At 47.9% G+C, this 24,691-nt stretch overlaps 1 protein-coding gene across 6 annotated transcripts in view; it reads right to left on the reverse strand.

Moving 5' to 3' along the window:
* Positions 1-24,691, reverse strand: part of TTC7A (tetratricopeptide repeat domain 7A) — a 122,668-nt gene that overhangs the window by 90,882 nt on the left and 7,095 nt on the right. For 2 of the 6 annotated variants that reach the window (XM_067703048.1, XM_067703052.1), the window contains exons 2-3: positions 17,181-17,344; positions 11,832-12,000 (exon numbers count right to left, since the gene is read on the reverse strand). In XM_067703048.1, coding sequence (XP_067559149.1) covers positions 11,832-12,000; positions 17,181-17,344 — 333 coding nt within the window. Of the gene's footprint in view, positions 1-10,157; positions 10,267-11,831; positions 12,001-17,180; positions 17,345-18,149; positions 18,316-24,691 lie in introns of those variants that run through there. The other 4 variants (XM_067703049.1, XM_067703053.1, XM_067703051.1 and 1 more) reach the window with 4 other exon arrangements.

The following is a 24,691-nucleotide window of genomic DNA, read 5'->3' on the forward strand; positions in this document are numbered from 1 at the left end:
TTTGGTATAAGCCACCCAATCTGTGGTGCTTTGTTCTAGCAGCCTGAGCTGACTATGACACCATACCTGCTGCATCCACGCCCAGCCTCCTGCTCCCACTGTGCTCGGGTTGCGCCTCTTGCCTGGAATGCACCCTCCACCCCACCCCCCAGAGGCCACCCAAAATTACAGCTCACCTTCTGCCACTGAGTGCCCCCTCCTCTAGGGAGCCCCCCCAGTACACCCTGGTATAACCAACCATTCTCTCCTTGGGCCCTGATCTACACTTTACGTATTCCTGCCCCACCATTTTGTTATACTTATTTGTTCACGTGTTTGCTTGGCCAGACTATAGGCTCCTTAAAGGCACCAACCTTAACACGTTCACCTTTCTATAACCTGCCACACAGTAGGCGCTCAGCAAGCACTGGCTGGCTGAAGAAACGACAAGCCTGGTGGTGTCTGACAAAGTACAAAGTACTCTACAAACACAAGGTAAAGATACTGCTGTCCTTGGCTAGATTCCCAACTCATATGGTTTCAGTGACCTTGCCCTCTGCCAGACTGGGGTGTGAATGGGTCCGAAGGTCGGGATGCCTCGGCCTGGGGAAAGGTGGACACAGACCGCGAAGGCCCTTGCTCAACACAAAGACTCAGTTACGCGGGTCACCAAGTGTCAACGTGCCTCCTGCCAAATGACTCACGACCCGGAAAGGACTAAGGGGGAGGAGGAACAGAGGGCACACTGGAGAAGACGTGGCAAGAAGGCAGGAGAAGGCTGGTCCCCTCGGCTCACTGCCGGCACTGGCCCAGCCACTCCTCTCCAGACCCACGGCCCCTGTGTACCCTACAGGACAGTGGGACATAGAAACTGTTCAGGGCCTGGCCTGGAAGCCAAGTGGAAATGGCAGGAGGGCAGAGCCAACTCCAGAAGACACAGAGAGGGTCTCTTTTAACACATCCTTGTGCTTTCCCCCCCCCCACCCGCCCGAGATGTGCTGCTGTCTGGGTTCCCTCCTGCCCCACCTCTGGGCCCAGAACTGGGATGGACCAGGTTCAGGCTGCCAGTCCCAAGCCTCCAGTGGGCTGGCCATGGCAAAGCGGTGAATTCAGCAGTCTGTGGGGCCGCCACATTCCCCGTGCTCCATTTGTTCCTTCTGCTCCCAGCAGGGGCCTCTCCACCAGGCTTCTCTGAGAATTCTAAACCCCATCCTCCTTGAAAGCTCACAGCACACCACCTTTTCTCTGAAGGCTTCTTAAGTCTCCCGCCTTCAGAGCCAGCAGCACGTTTTAGCTGCGCCTCCTCTGCGTATGCCTTTCCCCTACATGGTGACCACCCTCTCTGCCCATTTCTGGTTGATCTTTGCACCCAGCGAGAGCAAGGCCTGGGGCTTAGTGAGTGGATGGACACACAGACGAACTCATGCCGAGTGTAGAGGCCGATGGCGTTTCTCCCTCTCCATCTAAAAAATGGTTCTTGTGGAATTCATAAACCGTGGCGTATTTATACAATGGAATACTACTCAGAAATAAAGAAAAGGACACACTCTTGATACATACAACACGGGTGAATCTCTCAGAACTTATACTGTGCAGAAGAAGCTACATATCAAAAAGTACAGGCCATGTGATTTCAGTTATATGACATTCAAAACAAGGGCAAAATTATAATCTATATTAACAGAAACCAACCAGTCATTGCCTGGGGTGGGTCTGGGGAGGGGATCAATTGGCAAAGGACCTGAGGGAATTTTCTGGGGAGATGGAAATGTTGTCTTTATTGCGGTGTTGGTTACATGGGTATCTATACTTGACAAACTCATCAAATTACACATTTAAGATCTATGTACTGTGTAAAAATATATCTAAAAATAATAAATATATTCCTTTTTGAAAGGAAGCAATTATGATTCCAGAGGACTAATGAAGATCAAAGTAAACGGGCTACAGTCACTGAGGTAGTGGTCTGTGAAAAAATTTCTAACATATAGCAGACCAAAAAGCTTCCTGGAGCTGGCAACAGCTCTTCCTAGTGAGGGTCACAGCCCAGTCACCCCAGTTCTGCCCATAAAAAGAGGCTTCTTTGTCCGCCTGCCAGTGCAGGGGACATGGGTTTGAGCTCTTGTCCGGGAAGATCCCACATGTCGCGGAGCAACTAAGCCCGTGCGCCGTAACTACTGAGCCTGCGCTCTAGAGCCCACGAGCCACAATTACTGAAGCCCACGTGCCACAACTACTGAAGCCTGTGCGCCTAGAGCCTGTGCTCTGCAACAAGAGAAGCCACTGCAATGAGAAGCCCGTGCACCGCAACGAAGAGTAGCAGCCAAAAGTAAATAAATTTATAAAAAAAAAAAAAAAAAGAGGTTTCTTTGCCTTACATTTGCTCTTTGAGTCATATGATGGGCCATTTTCCTGTCACAAACATCTGACGGGAAATCTACTGGGGATTCCAACCCTCGGGTTCCTTCATCCTCTGCCCTGTGTGTTTCTGCACACGTGGCCAGACCACAACACTAGCTCCAAGATGGAGACGGGCTGCTTCTGAGCCCGCCCCCAAAGGATCCCAGTGGATCCCAGCCCTGTTGAGCGGGCAGGAAGCCAGAGGCTGTCAGGAAGCACGGGCACTGCCTCCTGATTCCCACTGGCAGAGGGGCCTTTATGTGAAAACACCCAGTCGTGCGAGCCAGGGGAGGTCCCCTTTCAAGGGGAGCACTTGCTTTTCCATTAACTTTGAACTTTCGGTTTGGAGGCAAACTGACCCTGGCACAGCTCAGCACCCAGGCTGGTCCGGGCCTCAGCGGTCTCAGTGACTCATCACATCCCAAACAGCAGCCCTTCCAAGAGGCCCCGCCCTTGGAGCCCTGGGCACTGGATGCGGAGATGGAGAGCACGATGCCTCCCCTGTGATGGAACTTTCCAGATGGGTGGACCCCCGCCCTCCTGCCTACCCAGCTGGTCCAAAAGCACAGGGCACCCGAGAGGCGTAGGCCCTGTGGGGGTGGAGGATGGGGGGGAGGAAGAAATGCAAGTCATTGCTTCAGCCTTCAGGGAGGAAGCCTCAAGGCCGGGTTGGGAAGAGAGCCCTGATAAATCACACTCAAAAGTGGGCAACTGTGGGCATATAAAATGGCACAGCTGCTGTGGAGGACAGGCTGCCATTCCTCAGAAGATTAAAACCAGAATTACCATACGATCCAACAACTCCACTTCTGGGTATATATGCAAAAGAATTGAAAAGAGGGCCTAGAAGAGACACGTGTACTACACCCATGATCAGAGCAGCGTTATTCACAGCAGCAAAAAGGTAGAAGCAACTCAAGGGTCCACTGATGGATGAATAAAGAAAATGTAGGATAGGACTTCCCTCATGGCACAGTGGTTAAGAATCCGCCTGCCAATGCAGGAGACATGGGAGCAATTCCCTGGTCCGGGAAGATCCCACATGCCGCGGAGCAACTAAGCCTGTGCACCGCAACTACTGAGCCCGCGTGCTTACAGCCTGTGCTCCACAACAAGAGAAGCCACCACAATGAGAAGCCTGCTTACCACAATGAAGAGTAGCCCCCGCTCACCGCAACTAGAGAAAGCCCACGCGCGGCAACCAAGACCCAATGCAACGCAAAAAAAAGAAACCATTATTTTTTTTTTAATTGTAGTATATACACACAATGGACTATTATTCAGCCTTAAAAAAGAAGGAAATCCTGCCATATGCAACAACATGGATGAACCTTAAGGACATTATGCTGAGTGGAATAAACCAGTCACAAAAGACAAAGTCTGTATGATTCCACTTCTGTGAGGTACCTAGAGTAGTCAAGCTCATAGAGACAGAAGATAGCATGGTGACTGCCAGGGGCTGGGGGAGGAGAATGGAAAACTGTTTACTGGGTGCAGTTTCAATTTTGCAAAATAAAGTGTTCTGGGGATTGGCTGCACAACAACATGAATGTACTTAACACTACTGAACTGTACACTTAAAATTTTTTAGGATAATAATTTTGTTATGCAGCTAAAAAATTCTTAATGGTTAAGATGCTAAATTTTTTTTTTTTTTTTTTTTTTTGCGGTACGCGGGCCTCTCACTGTTGTGGCCTCTCCCGTTGCGGAGCACAGGCTCTGGACGCGCAGGCTCAGTGGCCATGGCTCATGGGCCCAGCCGCTCCGCGACATGTGGGATCTTCCTGGACCGGGACACGAACCCATGTCCCCTGCGTCAGCAGGTGAACTCTCAACCACTGCGCCACCAGCGAAGCCCAAGATGCTAAATTTTATGTTACATTTTACCAATTGAAAAAAAAAAAGCAGACAATTTGACTCCTTGTATCAAAGTTTCTGAAAAGTGTACACATTTCAATCCAGTAACTCTACTTCTAGAAATTTATCCTTAAAAAAATAATGTATGCAAAAAATGCAAAAGTTGAGCTTCAAGGATATCCAGTGCAGTATTGTTTATAATGGCAAAAAAAAAAAAAAGAGATTTAACCTACAGGTTCAATAACAGGAGACAAGTTTGCTAAACTACAATAGATTCTTACAATGAAATGCTATAAAGCTATTTTATGTAGTGATGTAGATGTATACTAGAAACTATTTCGTAAAATATTAACTTTAGAAAACAAGTGTATAAAATATATGATTGTATGAACTTATTTTCGTTTAAAACATAAAAACCTATAGGAAAAAAGACTGGAAGGATATACCTCAAAATGTTTAGAGAGATCTCAGTCTCAGTTTCCCCAAAGACAAAATAAGATCACTAACAATGCCCACCTCATAGGGTAGCTGTGAAAATTAAATTAGATGGGTCTTACACTCTCAGAAAACGTTTCAAGTGATGCTCAAAATGACCTCTCATGTAGGGGTTTAGCCTTTCCCTAGAATGACAAATGAGAAATCTAATTCAGGGAGAAGATACTCCTTCCAACACCCCTCAGCTCAAAGTGCTAACTAGATCCAGGTCTTCTGGCTTCAACACCGTCCGCTCTCTCGGCCCAGACTCCACGCGTCTTTCCTTACCCTCGGTAACCCACCAGGGGTTCCCACATCTCAGGCTTCTGGCCAGCGCACGGGGGCCTGCCTTTCCCATGTGTATCCAACGGCTGAATTATAGCTGTCTAACCTGGCAGGAATGGGCCCTAGTGTTGGTGCTGGTTTCTCAAATACACCCCCCAAAACCCTGTCCATACTCCACACCTCCACCAACTACTCTCTGGGGTGACCTCCAACGATGGAGGAAAGGCCTGCCAGGAGAAGATGTGGGGAGACCACTCCAACTCCCCGTGGTCTCCCTCCATGAGTCCACTTGCCCTCCTGCCCTGTTTCGTATCTCACAGTCCAGGCAGAACCTCAATGAAGGCTTGGTAAGCACACAATGAACACACCCAGCCTCCTTCCAAGACACCCTCATCTGCTCACTCCTCTCCACCTGGAGGCCAGCCTCTCACTCCGTGGACCACAGTCTGTGGCCAGGGCAGCAGCACCAAAAGTGCTGACCTGCTTCCCCACAAGGCAGACGGCCCACGCCCCTTTGAGAAGGAAGCCAAAATAAACAGTTAATTCCTGCCATACCAGGACTAAAAAAACCCCCAAACCAATATCCCACCATGTCCTGCCCCAGGAGCAGCCTGGTGTTCTTTTATTTTTGAAAGTTTTACTAAAGCCATAAAACCCCAGGTGAGAGCAGAGGAGCTGGGGGTTTCAGAGGCTGAAAGAACAGAAAAAAAGAAAAAAAAAAACCTTGAGGGGTGAGGAGAAGAGAATTTGCAGATCATAATTCTCACAGCTGCCTAATGTTTTTTACATTTTTACTTTTCACAGCACCTTCACAACTGAGCATCTCACTGCAGTATTTTGGGTGAACCGGGGGCACTTTCCTTCATAGCCAGGCAGGTCTTCTATCGGTGAGCCAGCAGGCAAGCCTGCCCAGAGTGGCCTCGCTGGTGCTGGGCCGTGAACAAGCGGCAAAGGGGTTTGCTAGGCTGAAACACAGGGCAACACTGGTTTTCAAGGGGCCCACAGACACAACAAGCCCCAAATTAGGCAGCAACGACTCGGTCTTTAGGGCTCAGGGCAGGACTCATGGCTGGAGAGATGGGGGGTCATTCCCCACATCATTACCACATTGAGCGAGCACCAGAAAAAGGAAAGCAACACAGGCCGGAGGAGAGAAGGAAGCCGTTCGCCACAGAACGGCCCTCTGAGAGGCGGACAATGACACTGGTGCTTTTGGGGGCTGAACTGGGTAAGGCTTGAGATGTCGAAAGAACAGTCCCTGAAGCATCCTGCACGTCCGTCAAAGCTGGGGCTACCCCTTAGGACTCAAACCAACAGAATAGAGGACAGTTTGTCACCTGGATCTACAACGGCTTTGCCTCGTCTAGGGCCCAGAGCGCTCTGCTCCAGATGGACCCAGACAGCATGCTGACCAACAGGTGAGCTGACTTTACGGGAAACAGGCTGGGCCACACTTCATGGTATGGCTACCTAAGGCCAAAGTTCTGGAACACCAGCAAAAGGGAGACCCTGAGCCTTCCTGCTGGGCTCTCAGTGCCCCCTCATTTCCCAGTCCTCCCATGCACAACCTCTCTTAGCTCCAAAAAGGTAAGACAACACCCCGCTCCAAACAAGCCACCTCCATCTCCCAGGGGCCTCCCTCTGGATTTTCCTTTACCTGGAAGGCACCTCTTCCACTCATCAGCAGCTGACTCCTCCTGAAGTTCAGCCTCACCTCCCAGCTCACATGGGAAGGCCCCACAGCTAGCTGGGTCTCACTCACTTCCCTCTCTGGAACAGAGTGTGTCAGTCAAACAAGTACTCCCTGGGCATCAGGGACGAGCCCCAAAGCCAGAATCAGAGAGAGCCAGGTTCAAATCCTCACCTGGTCACTACCGGTGTAACCCGAGGAGAGTCAATTCTGCCTGAGCTCTGGGGTTCTGTCCTCCATACCTTTCACCTACTTTGGTAACAGCACCCTGATTTTCCTTCGAGGAACCATTCCTCCAACTCAGTCCACAAGATTCAAGTGGGGAAATCCCACCCCGGGCACCAAACCAGCCACCTAAATGCCGGTCACTGAAACTGGTTCCAGGGTGGGCATGAGACCAAACCAGGTCAACGAGAACCTTCCCCAAGGCTTTCTCTCCTCCTGAGGTTGTGAGTTTAGGCTGCAGGACCACGTAAACCTGGAGCTGTCGAGAAAGACCACAACACGTGGAGTCCCTGGACCCAGCTATGTTTGATGCTATCTGCCCCCAACGACTTACTACTTACATAGGCCCATACGTTTTCAGTCCCTCCCCCTTTTGGTTGTTGCTTTTCCAGCTAGCTGGGGTTGCATTTTTGTCATTACAACCGTAAGTCTGATTATACAGAAACCAATCCCTAGAAGCATGATGTCAGAGGAACAAGTCGTGAAAGGCAGGACTGGCTGAGCTGGGGTCAGGTATGGGAGGAAAGGCAGGACTGGCTGAGCTGGGGTCAGGTATGGGAGGAAAGGCAGGACTGGCTGAGCTGGGGTCAGGCATGGGAGTGAGGATTGTGCCACTTCTCAGCTAAGAAACGGGAATTCCAGATACAAGGCGGCAGCAATGCCAGTTGAAATGCAGCCTATTTGGTCTTGAGGCGAGACCTTGGGCCACGAAGGCTGGAGCTTTAGGCTGTCTGGTAGAACACTGCAGGGTAACTAGCCTGTGCTGGGGCCCACAGTGAGGCCTACAGGAAGGGGCAAGCTGCGCTCCCGGCAGCCGTTCGGAATGACACAGCTTTGCAAACAGGCCCTTTTTGCCTGTGGACAAAAATAGAGACGGCTGAGAATCAAATCAGACAATCGGAGTTGGCAGTTCTCTGCTCCTGCTGAAGGTAGTGCTGGAAGGGGCAGGAAAACCGGACCCCATCAGGAGCTAAGGCTGCGGCCCGGGAAAGGCCTGATTCCTCCAGGACCCCCCAAAGAACCCTGATGTGGGTCTAACCTTGCTAGAGTCCCCTATGTCCCCAGGGCCCACTTAGGGCCCCCTCTGGGCTACCCTGAGGGGCAGAATGACAGTGCCCAAAGGCATCATCCATCCTGGCCAGCCCCCAGGCTCTGCAGTAAGTGTCAGGACCCTACCTCTCCTTTCTCAGGGCTTCTGGACGTCCCATACCCTCCTCTGTCTGTGCGAATGCATCTCGGAGGTAACCCCTCTGGAGGGGTCCTCTGTCATAGGCAGGACTCAGGCTTCGGAGACAACCACTGGCCACCAGCCCAAGCTCTGCTATTCACTGGCTGCACGATCGTGGACAAGCCTCAGTTTTTCCATCCATACAGTGGGCATATAACAACTCCCTCCCATTCTACAGAGATCAATTGAAAGTTAACCCACCAGCCCACAAATATCAATATCTATTAAACAAGAGTTCCAGGGCCGTGTTTCTCAAACTGTAAGGTGAATACATGTCACCTGGGAATGCTGTTAAAACGTAAATTCTGATTCAGTACTTCTGGTGAGGGGCCTGAGAATCTACATTTCTAGACTCCTGGGTGGCGCACATGTGATAATCCCACACCCTTACCACGCCCACACCCTCGACAATCATACGCTCAGGTTCCAGAGGGGAAGGGTCCACACCTCAGGTTTCTGGGTACACCATCGAAGTCAGGTACACCAGAGGAGCTTGGAAGACTGGGGGAGAAGGGACCAAATGGGGGATTGTGCTAGGCAGGGGAAGGGCCCTCAGCCCTGCCAGCCCTGCTCTGAAGGGGAAAGCAGGTGCACTGAGTATGTCTTTTGTGGGTGAAGAGACCCAGAGCCCGCTCTTGAGACACCCATACACACGCCCCCACTGAGCCTCCAGGCCTGGCTGCTCAGGCCCCTCCCACCATGACACACTGCCCCGCCCTCCTCCCGCCAACCAGGTGTGCCTGAGAACTCAACTCCCTGCTCCACTGGAAGATACCAAGTGGAACCATGGAGCGGAATACGATGCAAGATGATAAATGAGCTGACATGTAATGGCCTAGCCAGGCCGAGTCCTGTGGAGAAGGCACATCAGGCTCCCGCAGGAGGCCGCCTGGCATCTGACAGCCTGAAAAGAGGCAGCCTGGTGGCAGGCACTCTGGTTCACACACAAACCAACTGACATTTCACTTGCACCGGCCTCAGTTTTCTCATCTGTAACCTGAGAATTGGCCTAGATCATTTCTATGCTTCCTTTCAGTCTAGAATTCTGAGCAGCCCCATCAAGGGGTGTTTACAAGCTCTGGCTGCCTGGGTTCAAATCCTGGCTCTGCCAATGCCAGTGAAATCCACAAGAGTCCCTTCACCTCTCTCCTCGTAACTCCTGGGCTGTAACGTGGGACTGAAGAGAACACCTGCTCAGGGAGGGGGGTTACTGTGTGGATTGAATGAGGGCACACCTGGCATGGAGTGTTTAATAAATATATATTATTATTCTGTGAACTCTGTGGCATACTGCTGCCACCATTCTTATGATGGCCTGAATGTTTGTGTCCCCTCAAGTTCATATGTTGTAGCTTTAACCCGGAATGTGATGGTATTTGGAGGTGGTGCCTTTGGAAGGTAATTAGGGTTAGATGAGGTCATGAGGGTGGGGACTTCACGATGGGATTAGTGGCTTTATGAGAAGGCAAAGAGAGAGGGATCTCTCCATGAGCACCCATGGAGGAAAGGTCACGTGAGGACATAGCAAGAAGGTGGCCATCTGCAACCCAAGGAGGGAGGCCTCACCAGACACCAACACTGCTGGTACATGGATCTTGGGTTTCCCAGCCTCTAGAACTGTGAGAAATAAATTCCTATTGTTTAAGCCACCCACTCTATGATATTTTGTTATGGCAACCTAGCAGACTAAGACAAGCCCCATGCTCAAAAGTGAAGTCAGGACCAATGACCAGCCATCCCCATCCCCTACTCTCTGCACTGGGAGCCACACCAGGTCCCGCCAAACCCAGGAAAATCACCACCATGCACACCCTGGAGGCCACGTGCACAGTCTCAAGCACACGCAGGGTCAGAAGAACCTCAGCATGCTGAGCAGCAGGGCGCAGGCATTGCGACAGGACAGGGAGGACGGGCAGAGAGGAGGCAAGCAAGGGGGAAGCCTAGTGCAGTCAGTGGGGGGCGGGGAGTCAGTACAGCCCATGAACGAGCAGCCCACGCCAGGGACACCCAGCTCCTTACCTCCCCTGCAGCACCTGTGACCACCGGGCCTGTGTTCCCCCAAGAAGCTGGAGGCGTGCTGGAAAGAGTAGAGAGCAGGAGACAGGGAGCAGTAGGTACCGAGCCAGGTCTACAGGAAAAAGTGCCGGAAAGGAGCCCTAAGAAAGGGTGTTAGGTTCGGGAATCCATGGCATAAGTGGTTTCCAAGAGGCCAGAAAGACCCAAATGCCAAATGAAGATCACCCCCAAGACCAGCCTGTACCGGGGGCACAGAGCAGGGGATGAGAGAGCAAAGGGAGAAGACCCCACACTGGACTGTCCCAGATGGGCACCTGCCTCCCACAGGCTGGCACCAGGTCTGTCTGGGGGAAGATCTCGGCAGATTTCCTGGGATTGTGTGAACAGTCTCTCAATGGGGAAAGGGACCCAGGGACCCATAGGTGGACAAACAGCTCTCAAGAAGCCCCATCGGCCATGGTTAAAGGAGGCTGTGCCCTGCACAGATGTCACAGTCAATCTCCCAGGACACAGAGGCGTGGGAGTGGGGACTCATAGTGCAAGGCCAATGTCAGAGAGTGGAGGTTTCAATCCTGGATCCACCACAAATCTCTGGGTGACTCCAGGTAAGGTACATCCCCTCTCTGGGCCTCAGTTTCCCTGTATATAAGATGGGAGAATGTCCCCATCTCTAAGAGAAAAGAAGGTGACAAATACTTTACCAATGCCAGACACCAAATCCCCACAGGGTCACATGTGTTTCTAGACTTTCCTCTGGGGGTTGGTTTGTGCTGGAATAAAGAGATGATCAAACATCCAAGATTCCTGGCAACAGTGTGGACAGAGGGGCTCCTGGGACCTCACTGCCACCAAGAGCCACCACTCAGGCTCTGATCCCAGGATTCAAGGATCCAGGGAAGGTGGTGCCTGAAGCACAAAGTCTGGGGGAAGGCTTTCACTGCCATGTAACACCTTCAGGGTCAGTTCAAGGGCACTCTTTCCCCAGGTGGGCATCCACAGCGCACATGATGAAATTCCTACATCACTGACCCTGTGTGCCTGGCTCCCCACCACAGCATCACTCGCCCTGGGAACTGGCTCTGACCTGCCCATCACAGGACCCAGCATTGCCTCCCTGGGCGGCTCACTGCAGGTGCCCAGCAAATATCTGAGGAGAGCCAGGCTGCTCTGTGCCATGGAGCACCTGATCGGTAGCCAACGCCAGTCACTAGTGCCACTCTAACAATGGGTGGCATGCTCTTAAAGCCTTTCTCACCCTGGTTACGCAACTGATTCCTCTCGTTCATGGTAACCCTGTGAGGGTAGGGATTTCGACCCTATCTTTCAGGTAAAGCCACTGAGGCCAAGAAAGGTGAAGAGCTATATGCCCAAGGGCACACAGTCAGGTGACTATCTGTCGACAGAGCCAGGGCAGGAACCTGAGTCTTCTGACCTGACATCCGGCCCAGCGCCTGCCGTCAGCCGGCATGTGCTGATGTGGTTGGTTACCCTGGCATCCACCCGGCTGGTCAGTGCCTGGGCACTCCCGGGGGTTAAGTATCTTAAACGCTGCCCTGCAGGCCCACCCTCAACACAGCACTGCTGCCCTGCAGCTGCCACCCGCTCCCGGCACATGGGGGCCAGAGTGTAACGAGCTGTGCACAGTGGTGGGGAGACCCGGCCGGTGCTCACACCTACCTTTGATGACAAAGGCCTCCGCCAGCAGCCGCATCTGATACAGGGGCTTATTCTCCATGGACATGTCGTCAATCCCGGCCCGCGCGTACATGCTGATGGCATCTCGGTACGAGCCCTCCACGTAATGCAGCTTGCCCAGGATCAGCATGGCCTCACACATGTACTGCGGCTGAAAGGCCAAGGACCACATCAGCAGGGTCCTGCCCCAGAGACGCCGGCCCCACCCCCACCGGGGACCTGAGAATGAACGCTCTCCTCACCGAGCCATGAGGGTTTGCCTACGATCCTGCTCAGAACTCCCCTCCTCTTCCAGGAAGCCTTCCCGACCCTCAGACACATGTGGACAGCTCCCCTCTCTGCACACCTGCAGTCCGTGGCCTATGCTGTGGCTCTTAGTGACATTCTTATGAGTCCCTAATTGCTTCATGTGCGTGTACCTTATGCCCCCAACTAGACTGCAGGCAGCTTGCAGACTGGCCCTGACTCCTCTCTCCTGAAGCTCCCAGAAGCTTTGGCCCACCAGTGGGCAGTCAGGGGCCCAGCCAAGTTTTGCGGGGCCTAAAGCTTATGTAACTGGGGGGCTCCTCTATATATGCATATATGTACAAATATATAACTAGGTGAAAGGCCTTGGAAAGAGTCCTGCAGGTGAGGCAGCTGAAGCCCGCACTCAAAGCAGCAGAGCCCCTGCGGGGAGACGGCCACAGCAGCGGCACGGACAGAAGACAGGAGGAGAGTGAAGGCCCGCGAGGCCACTGCCCTCTTCTTATCAGAATCAAGTGCCTGCATTCAAACCGCTTTTCTTTCCCCTACTTGACCAAGTGCCGCTTACGCCCAAATCTCCACCCCATACAAGGATTCTTAGGGCCTCCCTCAGAGCCCAAGGACGTGTGGTCAGCCCTGCCTGAGAGTCCTGGCCTTGGACGCGGGCCCAGAGCTCCCACCTTCTGAGGCCACTCCACTTCCATGTCTGTGCTCGGCCGACCCACCACCCTCTTGGCCAGGCTCTGGGCGCCACCCCTGCCACACAGCATCAATTCTGTCCACAGAGCTCCCAGGAGATGCAGCGTTGGTCAGCACCCCGGCCTCTGTCACCAACAGGAAGGTGTTGCCCCTGACTCCCTGCAGGGAGAGCAGAGTAGTCTGGGGAACCTGTGACCCCAGGGGAGGCGTCCACCACTCCTCGCCATCTACTGCCCTCTCAGAAGCCAACGAAGAGAAATGGAACACGGCAAAGCCAAATTCTCCTTCCTCACTGGTCTTTGGTTTTTGTAAATACACGTTCTTCCTTTGCTCACACAAGCCCCCATCTAGAAGAGACTTCCCTTCCCCTCGGTCTATCCAGATCCTCCTCTATCCTTCGGAGACTTGCTCAGGCCCACCTCCTCCTAGAAGCCTCCCTGACTACCAGACAGCTCCCTTCTGCTGACCTCCTACAACGTCTCTACCAAGTGGACCCACTGGACCTCTGCATGCCTGACGTGTTGACTAGTGATTAACTCTCAAAGGCTGAATTTTTCAAGGGGACTTGCTAATCTCCCCAGACAGGCTGCCTACACCCTGGGCCAGGGCCACAGATCACACCCCCCCAGAGGCATGTGGCCCACAGTCCCTCAAGCTGAGCAACAGCTCTGCCATCCCTGCTCCCCTGGTCTCAAGCCACAGGCACATTTCCTCCCTGCTCTGGCCTGGTTTTCCCCATTGCTGAGGGTGAGAAAATAACAGCCACCCCTCAACTCCCAGCACAGCAATGCCAAGAGCATTAATAGGGCAAAGTCCAGAAAACAGCTTTGAACTTTTCTTTAGAAAGGAGCTAGATAAACACAGGCCATGAGTAATTATTATTATTATCCTGTCCTACTATAAAGGGGGAAAAGGGCAGCGAAGCTCAGGACACGTTTCAGGGCAAGATGACAGGGTGTGGCTCAGAGTGGTTCCCGGTGGATCAAAGACAGTTGACAACAGAGCTTCCACCAAGCTGGCAGAAAATTAAGGACAATGTGGTGAATGTTTCTAAAGCTAAAGTTATACTATTGAAAACGTTACCCTTAATTCTTAAGCACATCTGTCTTGTGTTTCAGTGTTGTTTTTTCTTTTACGGAGTGATGGTTATAGAAGATGGTATGGTTTTGCTGTTGTGTTTTGGGGCTTTTTTAATGTCCTTACTTGGCAGAATGAAAAGTTGGCTACACTCAGCAGAACCCATGCCTCTGAATTTGAACCTGGCCTGTCAATCCAACAGTCAGGGAACCACAGAGCCCAGGCCCTGTGGAAGGATGCTATGTAGGAAGTCACTGGGTCTGGGGAATAGTCCCTCTGCTGGGTGGGTCAGGCGTGTCACCTAGTCTTTTTGTGCCTCAATGTATCTGTCAATAAATAGGGAAGAATGACCTCATGTGGATACCCAGGTAATAGGAAGAAGAGATGAGGAAACACTTCACAGATGCAAAATGAGACCCGAAAAAGCAGGAGTGGCAGCATCACCACCACCGTTAGCTCAGGTTTCTCAGTCATTATTTCATTTCTACTCCAGCACTACGGAGACAGCACCAGGAAATGGCAGACAGCATGAGAACTTGGGAGTAGAGGCAAATAGGCCCGCGTTCAAGACCTGCACTGTGGTCCTTGGCTAAGTGACTAACCTCTCCTAGGTCTCAGTTTCTTCATCTGGAAAATGGGGATAATAGTAAATACCATTGCAGAAGGTTACAGAGAGGCACCAGTGAGAGGGTGCAAAGCCTGGCACTTGCTGGATAACAGAAGTTAGGACAAATGGCTCATTGTCACCAGCCTCCAAAGCACTGAGCTGTATGGGATCTCAGAGATGACTAAGAGTAGAAAGTTCCAAACTACCCTGAGGAGGCGCCCCAGGACCCACCTCCCCTCCTCATCCCATCAGAGCTACTCGGGATGCAGGGGAATCCACCTGAGATTTCATCTGCTGCCAGGAAAGAGCATCCTCCCAGCCACACCCTGGCCGTTGGGGTAAGATAGAGAATCCCACAAACTATTTTTAATATTTTATTTTCCCTGATCAACAGCAAGTTTTTGGCCTTGGCTCAGAAAACAGTGAATTTCTCGATTTCATTGGTGTCTATGTATGTCTTTGATTAACAAAGCACGGTAAAATTTTAAAATTAACCGCTAGCCATTTTTTAATTTTAGTTTTTTGGTCGCACCACACAGCTTGCGGGATCTCAGTTCCCTGACCAGGGATTGAACGCGGGCCACAGCAGTGAAAGCCCAGAATCCTAACTGCTAGGCCACCAGGGAACTCCTAAGCATGGTAAAATTTGTACTTAATAAATGTGATATGGTAGACAAAATAGTTTTCACAATAATACACGTGGAGACCATTCAGCCAATACAAAGAATGAGGTACCGGCATGCAGAAAGCTTCAAGTGCAAGTTTTCAGGGCAAAAGTGCAACTTGACAAATATGAATCCTACGACTAATAAGAAAAGAAATCTCCACACATGTGTATGTGTGTTTGTTAACGCACAAAGAAAGCATATGGGATCCACACCAAATGGTGACTAGCGCTCAACTCTGGGGATGGAAGTGGGCATGGGGCTAGGGGTGGAAACAAGGATGTATTTATTAGTCAAACTCTTTATTTTATTTAGTGAATTTTTTTTTACAATAAGCCCGAGTCATTTCTATTTTAAAAAGAATTTTTAAATATATAATAGAGTCTACTGGAAAGAAAAAAATTAAAAGGGTCCTGGTGGGAAAAGCTTGAGACCCATGAATCAAGTCCAACCATCTTGATTGGCAGATGAGGAACTGGAGGGTCCAGGATGTCAGGGGACAGGCTCAGGGTCAAGCAGCTATTTTAATCCGAGACAAAACCTCCCAGAGCTACAATAATCCCTGTCAAGGAGTCTAAACGCAGTTACCTTAAACTTCCAGTATAGTCTCCCCACACTGCTTACAGAAAATGCCCCCCACTTCTTGGCCTGCTGTTCCAGTCCCACTCTCTCGCCTAATGTCCCTTTACACCAATTACACACCAGTCCCTTACACTCTTGCTAACTGACATACTTTAAGGAAATTCTTCTAAGAGGAGCTCTTTGATTATACACTGCTTCCGTAGCTTGGAATGCCTTGTCTTATCTGTGTATGTCTATATCCTGACCTCCTTCAAGGTCCAGCCCCCAGATGGGTCCAATTCCAGCACTATCATAATCCTGAGTTGACTCCCCACCTCACCCCAGGGAGTGTCCCCCTCAGACTTGCCTCCCCATGTATGCTACTCCTGTAGCATGTGTCACAGTACACCTTGAATAATTTTTTAATAGGACTAGCTTCCCAGTAGCCTTGCAACCTCCCTGAGGGCAGGGTCCACGCTGGACTCATCTTTATTGCCCTGAAAGTACATGATACAATGCCTTGCACATAGTAGGTTGCAATAAAATATGTAAGTCAGGAAATATATTACTTTGGAACATCTCTTGAAAAATCATTTCCCCTTGGGGTCTCTAATGACATACCCATACTTCTTTTATAGTTCAGGATACATGGTAATTGAGAACAGTTTCAAACTTGAAACTGCCTGAGAATCACCAAGAGAGCTTGTTAAAATGCAGGTTCTGAATCAGATTTTGCATTCTTAACCAGCTCCCAGATGATGCCCATACTGCGTGTGGGTGGACCATGCTTCGAGCAGTAAAGGTCTAAAGAAAGCTGTGACTATACTTCCCTCTATACTGCCCCTCAGTGCCTTGCATATAGTAGTTGCTCAATAAGTGCACATGGACTCGAACTGGCTTGCCATGTTATGGAGTGCTTCCGTTGCTAGCCAACTCAGAATGTTTGCCTGTTTCCAACTAGATCATACATTCACTGAGGTTTTATTTCCCTGAGATCCTCAAAGAAGCCAAAGGACCAGGCACAAACTAGGTCAACCAAACGCTGTGTAATAGAAATATATAACTTGGGCCACAAGTGCAAGCCACAAGTGTAATTTAGATTTTTCTAGTAAACATTTCTAGTCACATTAAAAAAGGTAAATATAGGTAAAATTAATTTTAATAATACATTTTATTTAATATATTCTAAATATTATCATTTGAACATGTAATCAATATAAAGAATTGATGCTCTTTTATATTCCGCGTTTTGTACTAAGTCTTCAAAGTCCAGTGTGTGTTTCACACTCACAGCACAGCTCAGTTTGGACAAGCCATATGGCTAGTGGCTACTGTACTGAACAGGGCAGGCCAACCCTTAAGGGACACTTGCTGCTCAGGTGACCAAATGACCCCAGAAGGTCCTCACAGCAGAGACGAGGCAGGAGAGAGGAGAGACAGCTCCAGGCTGGGTGGGTGGGGGGGTCTACAACTTACCGGCAGCCTCCCGTGATTAAGGATACTGCTCAGATGGTTTCTGGCTTCATTCATCTTCGGCTCACTCTTCTCCAGCAGAGGGATAGAGTCTTTTATCTTGGAGTGGTTCTCCTTCAAACACTGCTCCAGGAGGGCCTCGGCCAGGAGCAATTTCCCAAAGCCATCTGGAAAACAGGGCAGGGATCACAGTGGCTACGTGAGGACAGTAGTCCCCTGAACATGGCAGATGTGGAGACTGGTACACGCCCCTGTACCCACCCAACACCCCCAAGCCAGCATTTGAAAGGCTCGGATCTGAGAAAATAAAGACATAGTTTCTATGCACTTAAAACAGCCTTTAAAGAAAAAACACACATTCTACCATGGTCACAGCACCAACTGCCCCCTTGGGTTTATTTTCTGTAGTTCAGTGTTTGAGGAGGTGGAGTTCCCAGGACTTGGAACAAGCCCAGAATTTCAGAATTTAAAATGAGGGACAGAGATTGGTTCAAGATGGCGGAGTGGAAGGATGTGCACTCACTCCCTCTTGCGAGAGCACCAGAATCACAACTAACTGCTGAATAATCATTGACAGGAGGATGCTGGAACTCACCAAAAAAGATGCCCCACATCCAAGGACAGCAGAGAAGCCACAATGAGATGGCAGGAGGGGTGCAATCACAATAAAATCAAATCCCATGGCTGCTGGGGGGGTGACTCACAAACTGGAAAACACTTATACCACAGAAGTCCACCCACTGGAGTGAAGGTTCTGAGACCCACGTCAGGCTTCTCAACCTGGGGGTCCAGCAACGGGAGGAGGAATTCCCAGAGAATCAGACTTTGAAGCCTGGCAGGATTTGATTGCGGGACTTCGACAGGACTGGGGGAAGGGGAGACTCCACTTTTGGAGGGCACACACAAAGTAGTGTGTGCATCGGGACCCAGGGAAAGGAGCGGTGACCCTATAGGCGACTGAACCACACCTACCTGCTAGTGTTGGAGGGTCTTCTCAGATGCAGGGAGTGGGCTGTGGCTCACCATGGGGACAAGGACACTGGCAGCAGAAGTTCTGGGAAGTACTCCTTGGCGTGAGCCCTCCCAGAGTCCACCATTAGCCCCACCAAAGAGCAGGTAGGCTGCAGTGCTGGGTCACCTCAAGCCAAAAAACCAACAGAGAGGGAACTCAGCCACACCCATCAGCAGACAAGCAGATTAAAGTTTTACTGAGCTCTGCCCACCGGAGCAACACCCAGCTCTACCCACCACCAGTCCCTCCCAACAGGAAGCTTGCACAAGGCTCTTAGATAGACTCATCCACCAGAGGGCAGACAGCAGAAGCAAGAAGAACTACAATCCTGCAGCCTGTGGAAGGAAAACCACATTCACAGAAAGACAGACAAAATGAAAAGGCAGAGGACTATGTACCAGATGAAGGAACAAGATAAAACCCTGGAAAAACAACTGAATGAAGTGGAGATAGGCAACCTTCCAGAAAAAGAATTCAAAATAATGATAGTGAAGATTATTCAGGAGCTTGGAAAAAGAATGGGGGCAAAGATTGAGAAGATGCAAGAAATGTTTAACAAAGACCTAGAAGAATTAAAGAACAAAGACCTAGAAGAATTAAAAAATGAACAGAGATGAACTATACAATAACTGAAACGAAAATACACTGGAAGGAATCAATAGCAGAGTAACTGAGGCAGAAGAACGGATAAGTGATCTGGAAGACAGAATGGCAGAATTCACTGCCATGGGACAGAATAAAGAAAAAAGAATGAAAAGAAACAAAGACAGCCTAAGAGACCTCTGGGACAACATAAAACACAACAACATTCGCATTATAGGGGTCCCAGAAGGAGACGAGAGAGAGATAGGACCTGAGAAAATATTTGAAGAGATTATAATAGAAAACTTCCCTAACATGGGAAAGGAAATAGCCACCCAAGTCCAGGAAGTGCAGAGAGTCCCAGGAAGGATAAACTCAAGGAGCAACACACCGAGACACACAGTAATCAAACTGACAAAAATTAAAGACAAAGAAAAACTATTAAAAGCAACAAGGGAAAAATGACAAATAACATACAAGGGAACTCCCATAAGGTTAACAGCTGATTTCTCAGCAGAAACTCTACAAGCCAGAAGGGAGTGGCACGCTATATCTAAAGTGATGAAAGGGAAGAACCTACAACCAAGATTACTCTACCCGGCAAGGATCTTAATCAGATTTGATGGAGAAATCAAAAGCTTGACAGACAAGCAAAAGCTAAGAAAATTCAGCACCACCAAAAAAGCTCTACAGCAAATGCTAAAGGAACTTCTCTAAGTGGGAAATGCAAGAGAAGAAAAGGACCTACAAAAACAAACCCGAAACAATTAAGAAAATGGTAATAGGAACATACATATCGATAATTACCTTAAATGTGAATGGATTAAATGCTCCAACCAAAAGACACAGGCTTGCTGAATGGATACAAATCAAGACCCATATATATGCTGTCTACAAGAGACCCATTTCAGACCTAGGGACACATACAGACTGAAAGTGAGGGGATGGAAAAAGATATTCCATGCAAATGGAAATCAAAAGAAAGCTGGAGTAGCAATACTCATATCAGACAAAATAGACTTTAAAATAAAGACTGTTACAAGAGACAAAGAAGTACACTCCATAATGATCAAGGGATCAATCCAAGAAGAAGATATAACAATTGTAAATATTTATGCACCCAACACAGGAGCACCTCAATACATAAGGCAAATGTTAACAGCTCTAAAAGAGGAAATCGACAGTAACACAATAATAGTGGGGGACTTTAACACCTCACTCACACCAATGGACAGATCATCCAGACAGAAAATTAATAAGGAAACACAAGCTTTAAATGACACAACAGACCAGATAGATTTAATTGATATTTATAGGACATTCCATCCGAAAACAGCAGATTACACTTTCTTCTCAAGTGCGCACAGAACATTCTCCAGGATAGATCACATCTTGGGTCACAAATCAAGCCTCAGTAAATTTAAGAAAATTGAAATCATATCAAGCATCTTTTCCGACCACCACGCTATGAGATTAGAAATCAACTGAGGGGAAAAAAACTTAAAAGACAAACACAGGGAGGCTAAACAACTTGTTACTAAATAACCAAGAGATCACTGAAGAAATCAGAGGAAATCAAAAAATACCTAGAGGGCTTCCCTGGCGGCGCAGTGGTTGAGAGTCCACCTGCCGATGCAGGGGACACGGGTTCGTGCCCCGGTCTGGGAGGATCCCACATGCCGTGGAGCGGCTGGGCCCGTGAGCCATGGTCGCTGAGCCTGTGCGTCCGGAGGCTGTGCTCCGCAGCGGGAGAGGCCACAGCAGTGAGAGGCCCACGTACCGCAAAAAAAAAAACAACAAAAAACTTCCTAGAGACAAATGACTATGAAAACACAATGATCCAAAACCTATGGGATGCAGCAAAAGCAGCTGTAAGTGGGAAGTTTAGAGCAATACAATTCTACCTCAAGAAACAAGAAAAATCTCACATAAACAATCTAACCTTACACCTAAAGGAATTAGAGAAAGAAGAACAAACAAAACCCAAAGTTAGTAGAAGGAAAGAAATCGTAAAGATCAGAGCAGAAAGAAATGAACTAGAAACAAAGAAAACAATAGCAAAGATCAATAAAACTAAAAGCTGGTTCTTGGAGAAGATAAACAAAATTGATAAACCTTTAGCTAGACTCATCAAGAAAAAGAAGGAGAGGACTCAAATCAATAAAATTAGAAATGAAAAAGGAGAAGTTACAACAGACACCACAGCAATACAAAGCATCCTAAGAGACTACTACAAGCAACTCTATGCCAATAAAATGGACAACCTGGAAGAAATGGACAAATTTTTAGAAAGGTATAACCTTCCAAGACTGAAGCAGGAAGAAATAGAAAATATGAACCGACCAATCACAAGTCATGAAATTGAAACTGTGATTAAAAATCTTCCAACAAACAAAAGTCCAGGACCAGATGGCTTCACAGGTGAATTCTATCAAACATTTAGAGAAGAGTTAACACCCATCCTTCTCAAACTCTTCCAAAAAATTGCAGAGGAAGGAACACTCCCAAACTCATTCTATGAGGCCACCATCACACTGATACCAAAACCACACAAAGATACTACAAAAAAAAGAAAATAACAGACCAATATCACTGATGAATATAGAGTCAATCTGTGTGGCAAACTTCATTATTGTCTTATTGGAAGAAATTGCCTCAGACACCCCAACCTTCAGCAACCACTGCCTTGATCTGTCAGCTGCCATCAACATCGAGGCAAGACCCTCCACCAGCAAAAAGACTATGACTCACTGAAGGGTCAGATGACGGTTAGCATTTTTAGCAATAAAGTACTTTTTGCATATAGATGCAAAAATCCTCAACAAAATACTAGCAAACAGAGTCCAACAACACATTAAAAGGATCACACACCATGATCAAGTGGGATTTATCCCAAGGATGCAAGGATTCTTCAATATATGCAAATCAATCAATGTGATACACCATATTAACAAACTGAAGAAGAAAAACCATATGATCATCCCAGTAAATGCATTAAAAGCTTTTGACAAAATTCAACACCCATTTATGACAAAAACTCCCCAGTAAGTGGGCATCGAGGGAACCTACCTCAACATAATAAAGGCCATATACAACAAACCCACAGCAAACATCATTCTCAATGGTGAAAAACTGAAAGCATTTCCTCTAAGATCAAGAACAAGACAGGATGTCCACTCTCGCCACTATTATTCAACATAGTTTAGGAAGTCTTAGCCACAGCAATCAGAGACAAAAAAGGAATACAAATTGGAAAAGAAGAAGTAAAACTGTCATTGTTTGGAGATGACATGATACTATACATAGAGAATCCTAAAGATGCCACCTGAAAACTACTAGAGCTAATCAACGAATTTGGTAAAGTTGCAGGATACAAAATTAATGCACAGAAATCTCTTGCATTCCTATACCCTAACAACAAAAGATCAGAAAGAGAAATTAAGGAAACAATCCCATTCACCATGGCAACAAAAAGAACAAAATACCTAGGAATAAACCTACCTAGTGAGGTAAAAGACCTGTACTCAGAAAACTATAAGACACTGATGAAAGAAATCAAAGATGACACAAACAGATGGAGAGATATATCATGTTCTTGGATTGGAAGAATCAATATTGTGAAAATAACTATACTACTCAAAGCAATCTATAGATTCAATGCAATCCCTATCAAATTACCAGTGGCATTCTTTACAGAACTAGAACAAAAAAATCTTAAAATTTGTATGGAGACAAAAAAGACCCCGAATAGCCAAAACAATCTTGAGGGAAAAAAACAGAACTGGAGGAATCAGACTCCCTGACTTCAGACTCTACTACAAAGCTACAGTAATCAAGACAATATGGTACTGGCACAAAAACAGAAACACAGATCAATGGAACAGGATAGAAAGCCCAGAGATAGACCCACACACTTATGGTCAACTAATCTATGACAAAGGAAGCAAGGATATACAATGGAGAAAAGACAGTCTCTTCAGTAAGTGGTGCTGGGAAAACTGGACAGCTACATGTAAAAGAATGAAATTAGAACACTCCCTAACACCATACACAAAAATAAACTCAAAATGGATTAAAGACTTAAATGTAAGACAGGACACTATAAAACTCTTAGAGGAAGATATAGGAAGAACACTCTTTGACATAAATCACAGCAAGGTATTTTTTGACCCACCTCCTAGAGTAATGGAAATAAAAACAAAACTAAACAATAGGACCTAATGAAACTTAAAAGATTTTGCACAGCAAAGGAAACTATAAACAAGACAAAAAGACAACCCTCAGAATGGGAGAAAATATTTGCAAACGAATCAATGGACAAAAGGTTAATCTCCAAAATATATAAACAGCTCATGCAGCTCAATGTTAAAAAAACAAACAACCCAATTCAAAAATGGGCAGAAGACCTAAACAGACATCTCTCCAAAGAAGACATACAGATGGCCAAGAGACAGATGAAAAGCTGCTCAACAACACTAATTATTAGAGAAATGCAAATCAAAACTACAATTAGGTATCACCTCATACCAGTTAGAGTGGGCATCATCAGAAAATCTACAAACAACAAATGCTGGATAGGGTGTGGAGAAAAGGGAACCCTCTTGCACTGTTGGTGGGAATGTAAATTGATACAGCCACTATGGAGAACAGTATGGAGGTTCCTTAAAAAACTAAAAATAGAATTACCATATGACCCAGCAATCCCACTACTGGGCATATATCCAGAGAAAACCATAATTCAAAAAGCCACATGCACTCCAGTGTTCATTGCAGCACTGTTTACAATAGCCAGGTCATGGACACAACCTAAGTGTCCATCGACAGACAAGTGGATAAAGAAGATGTGGTACGTATATACAATGGAATATTACTCAGCCATAAAAAGGAATGAAATTGGGTCATTTGTTGAGACGTGGATGGATCCAGAGACTGTCATACAGAGTGAAGTAAGTCAGAAAGAGAAAAACAGATATTGTATATTAATGCATATATGTGGAATCTAGAAAAATGCTACAGATGAACCAGTTTGCAGGGAAGAACTAGAGACACAGATGTAGAGAAACAAACATATGGACGCCAAGGGGGGAAAGCAGTGTGGGGGGGGGTTGTGGTGGGATGAATTGGGAGATTGGGATTGACATGTATACTAATATGTATAAAATGGATAACTAATAAGAACCTGCTGTATAAAAAATAAATAAAATTCAAAATTAAATTAAATTAAATTTTAGAAAAGGAAAAAAAAATATTGAGGGACAAAGTCACACCCATGCTCCAAGGTGATAAGTTCTTACACAAGGAAGGAATTCCCTCCAGACAACTGAAGAGGAAAAATATACAAGCTGGCTTAATAACACATTGTCAGGTGCTCCTATCTTCCATGTAGCAGAATTGGTTTTCTCTGTTATTAAGGTATTTTAGCATGACCCAGGGATAACCTAGCAACCAAGGAGAGTTAAGGCCGGAAGCAGATTTACTGGTGTAGCACGGCAATCCTTGGGACTTTCTGGAGTTCCTGCACACGTTAGCTCGTCCACAGACCTCACCCCTTGGCTAGTGATTTCATACTGCTTGGGTTACTTTGCTGTCTCCCCCACAGCACTGAAAACTGCAATCCTGGAGCCACCGTATCCCTGCTACCTACAGCAGGGGCGACCTGAGTGGGGGGGGATCCAGGTGCTCAGGGTGCAGGGTTTGAGGTTGAGGGTGGTTTCAGGACCACCTTGGGTGGCTGTGCTTCGTGACTGGCTCCTGGCCTGTCCCCCTCAAACAGAGCAAGGACCATTTAATACAGGCACCCAATAAATAGTCGCTGAGTAATGGGATCCTTTCCACTCCCCCATGGGGAAGCCCTGAGGCTCAGGGAGTTCTGTGCCCATCCAAAATGCCTCCAGGGGGGCTTCCCAGGTGGCACAGTGGT

This window comes from Pseudorca crassidens, chromosome 14 (assembly GCF_039906515.1).
Source record: "Pseudorca crassidens isolate mPseCra1 chromosome 14, mPseCra1.hap1, whole genome shotgun sequence".
Classification (NCBI taxonomy): Eukaryota; Metazoa; Chordata; class Mammalia; order Artiodactyla; family Delphinidae; genus Pseudorca; species Pseudorca crassidens.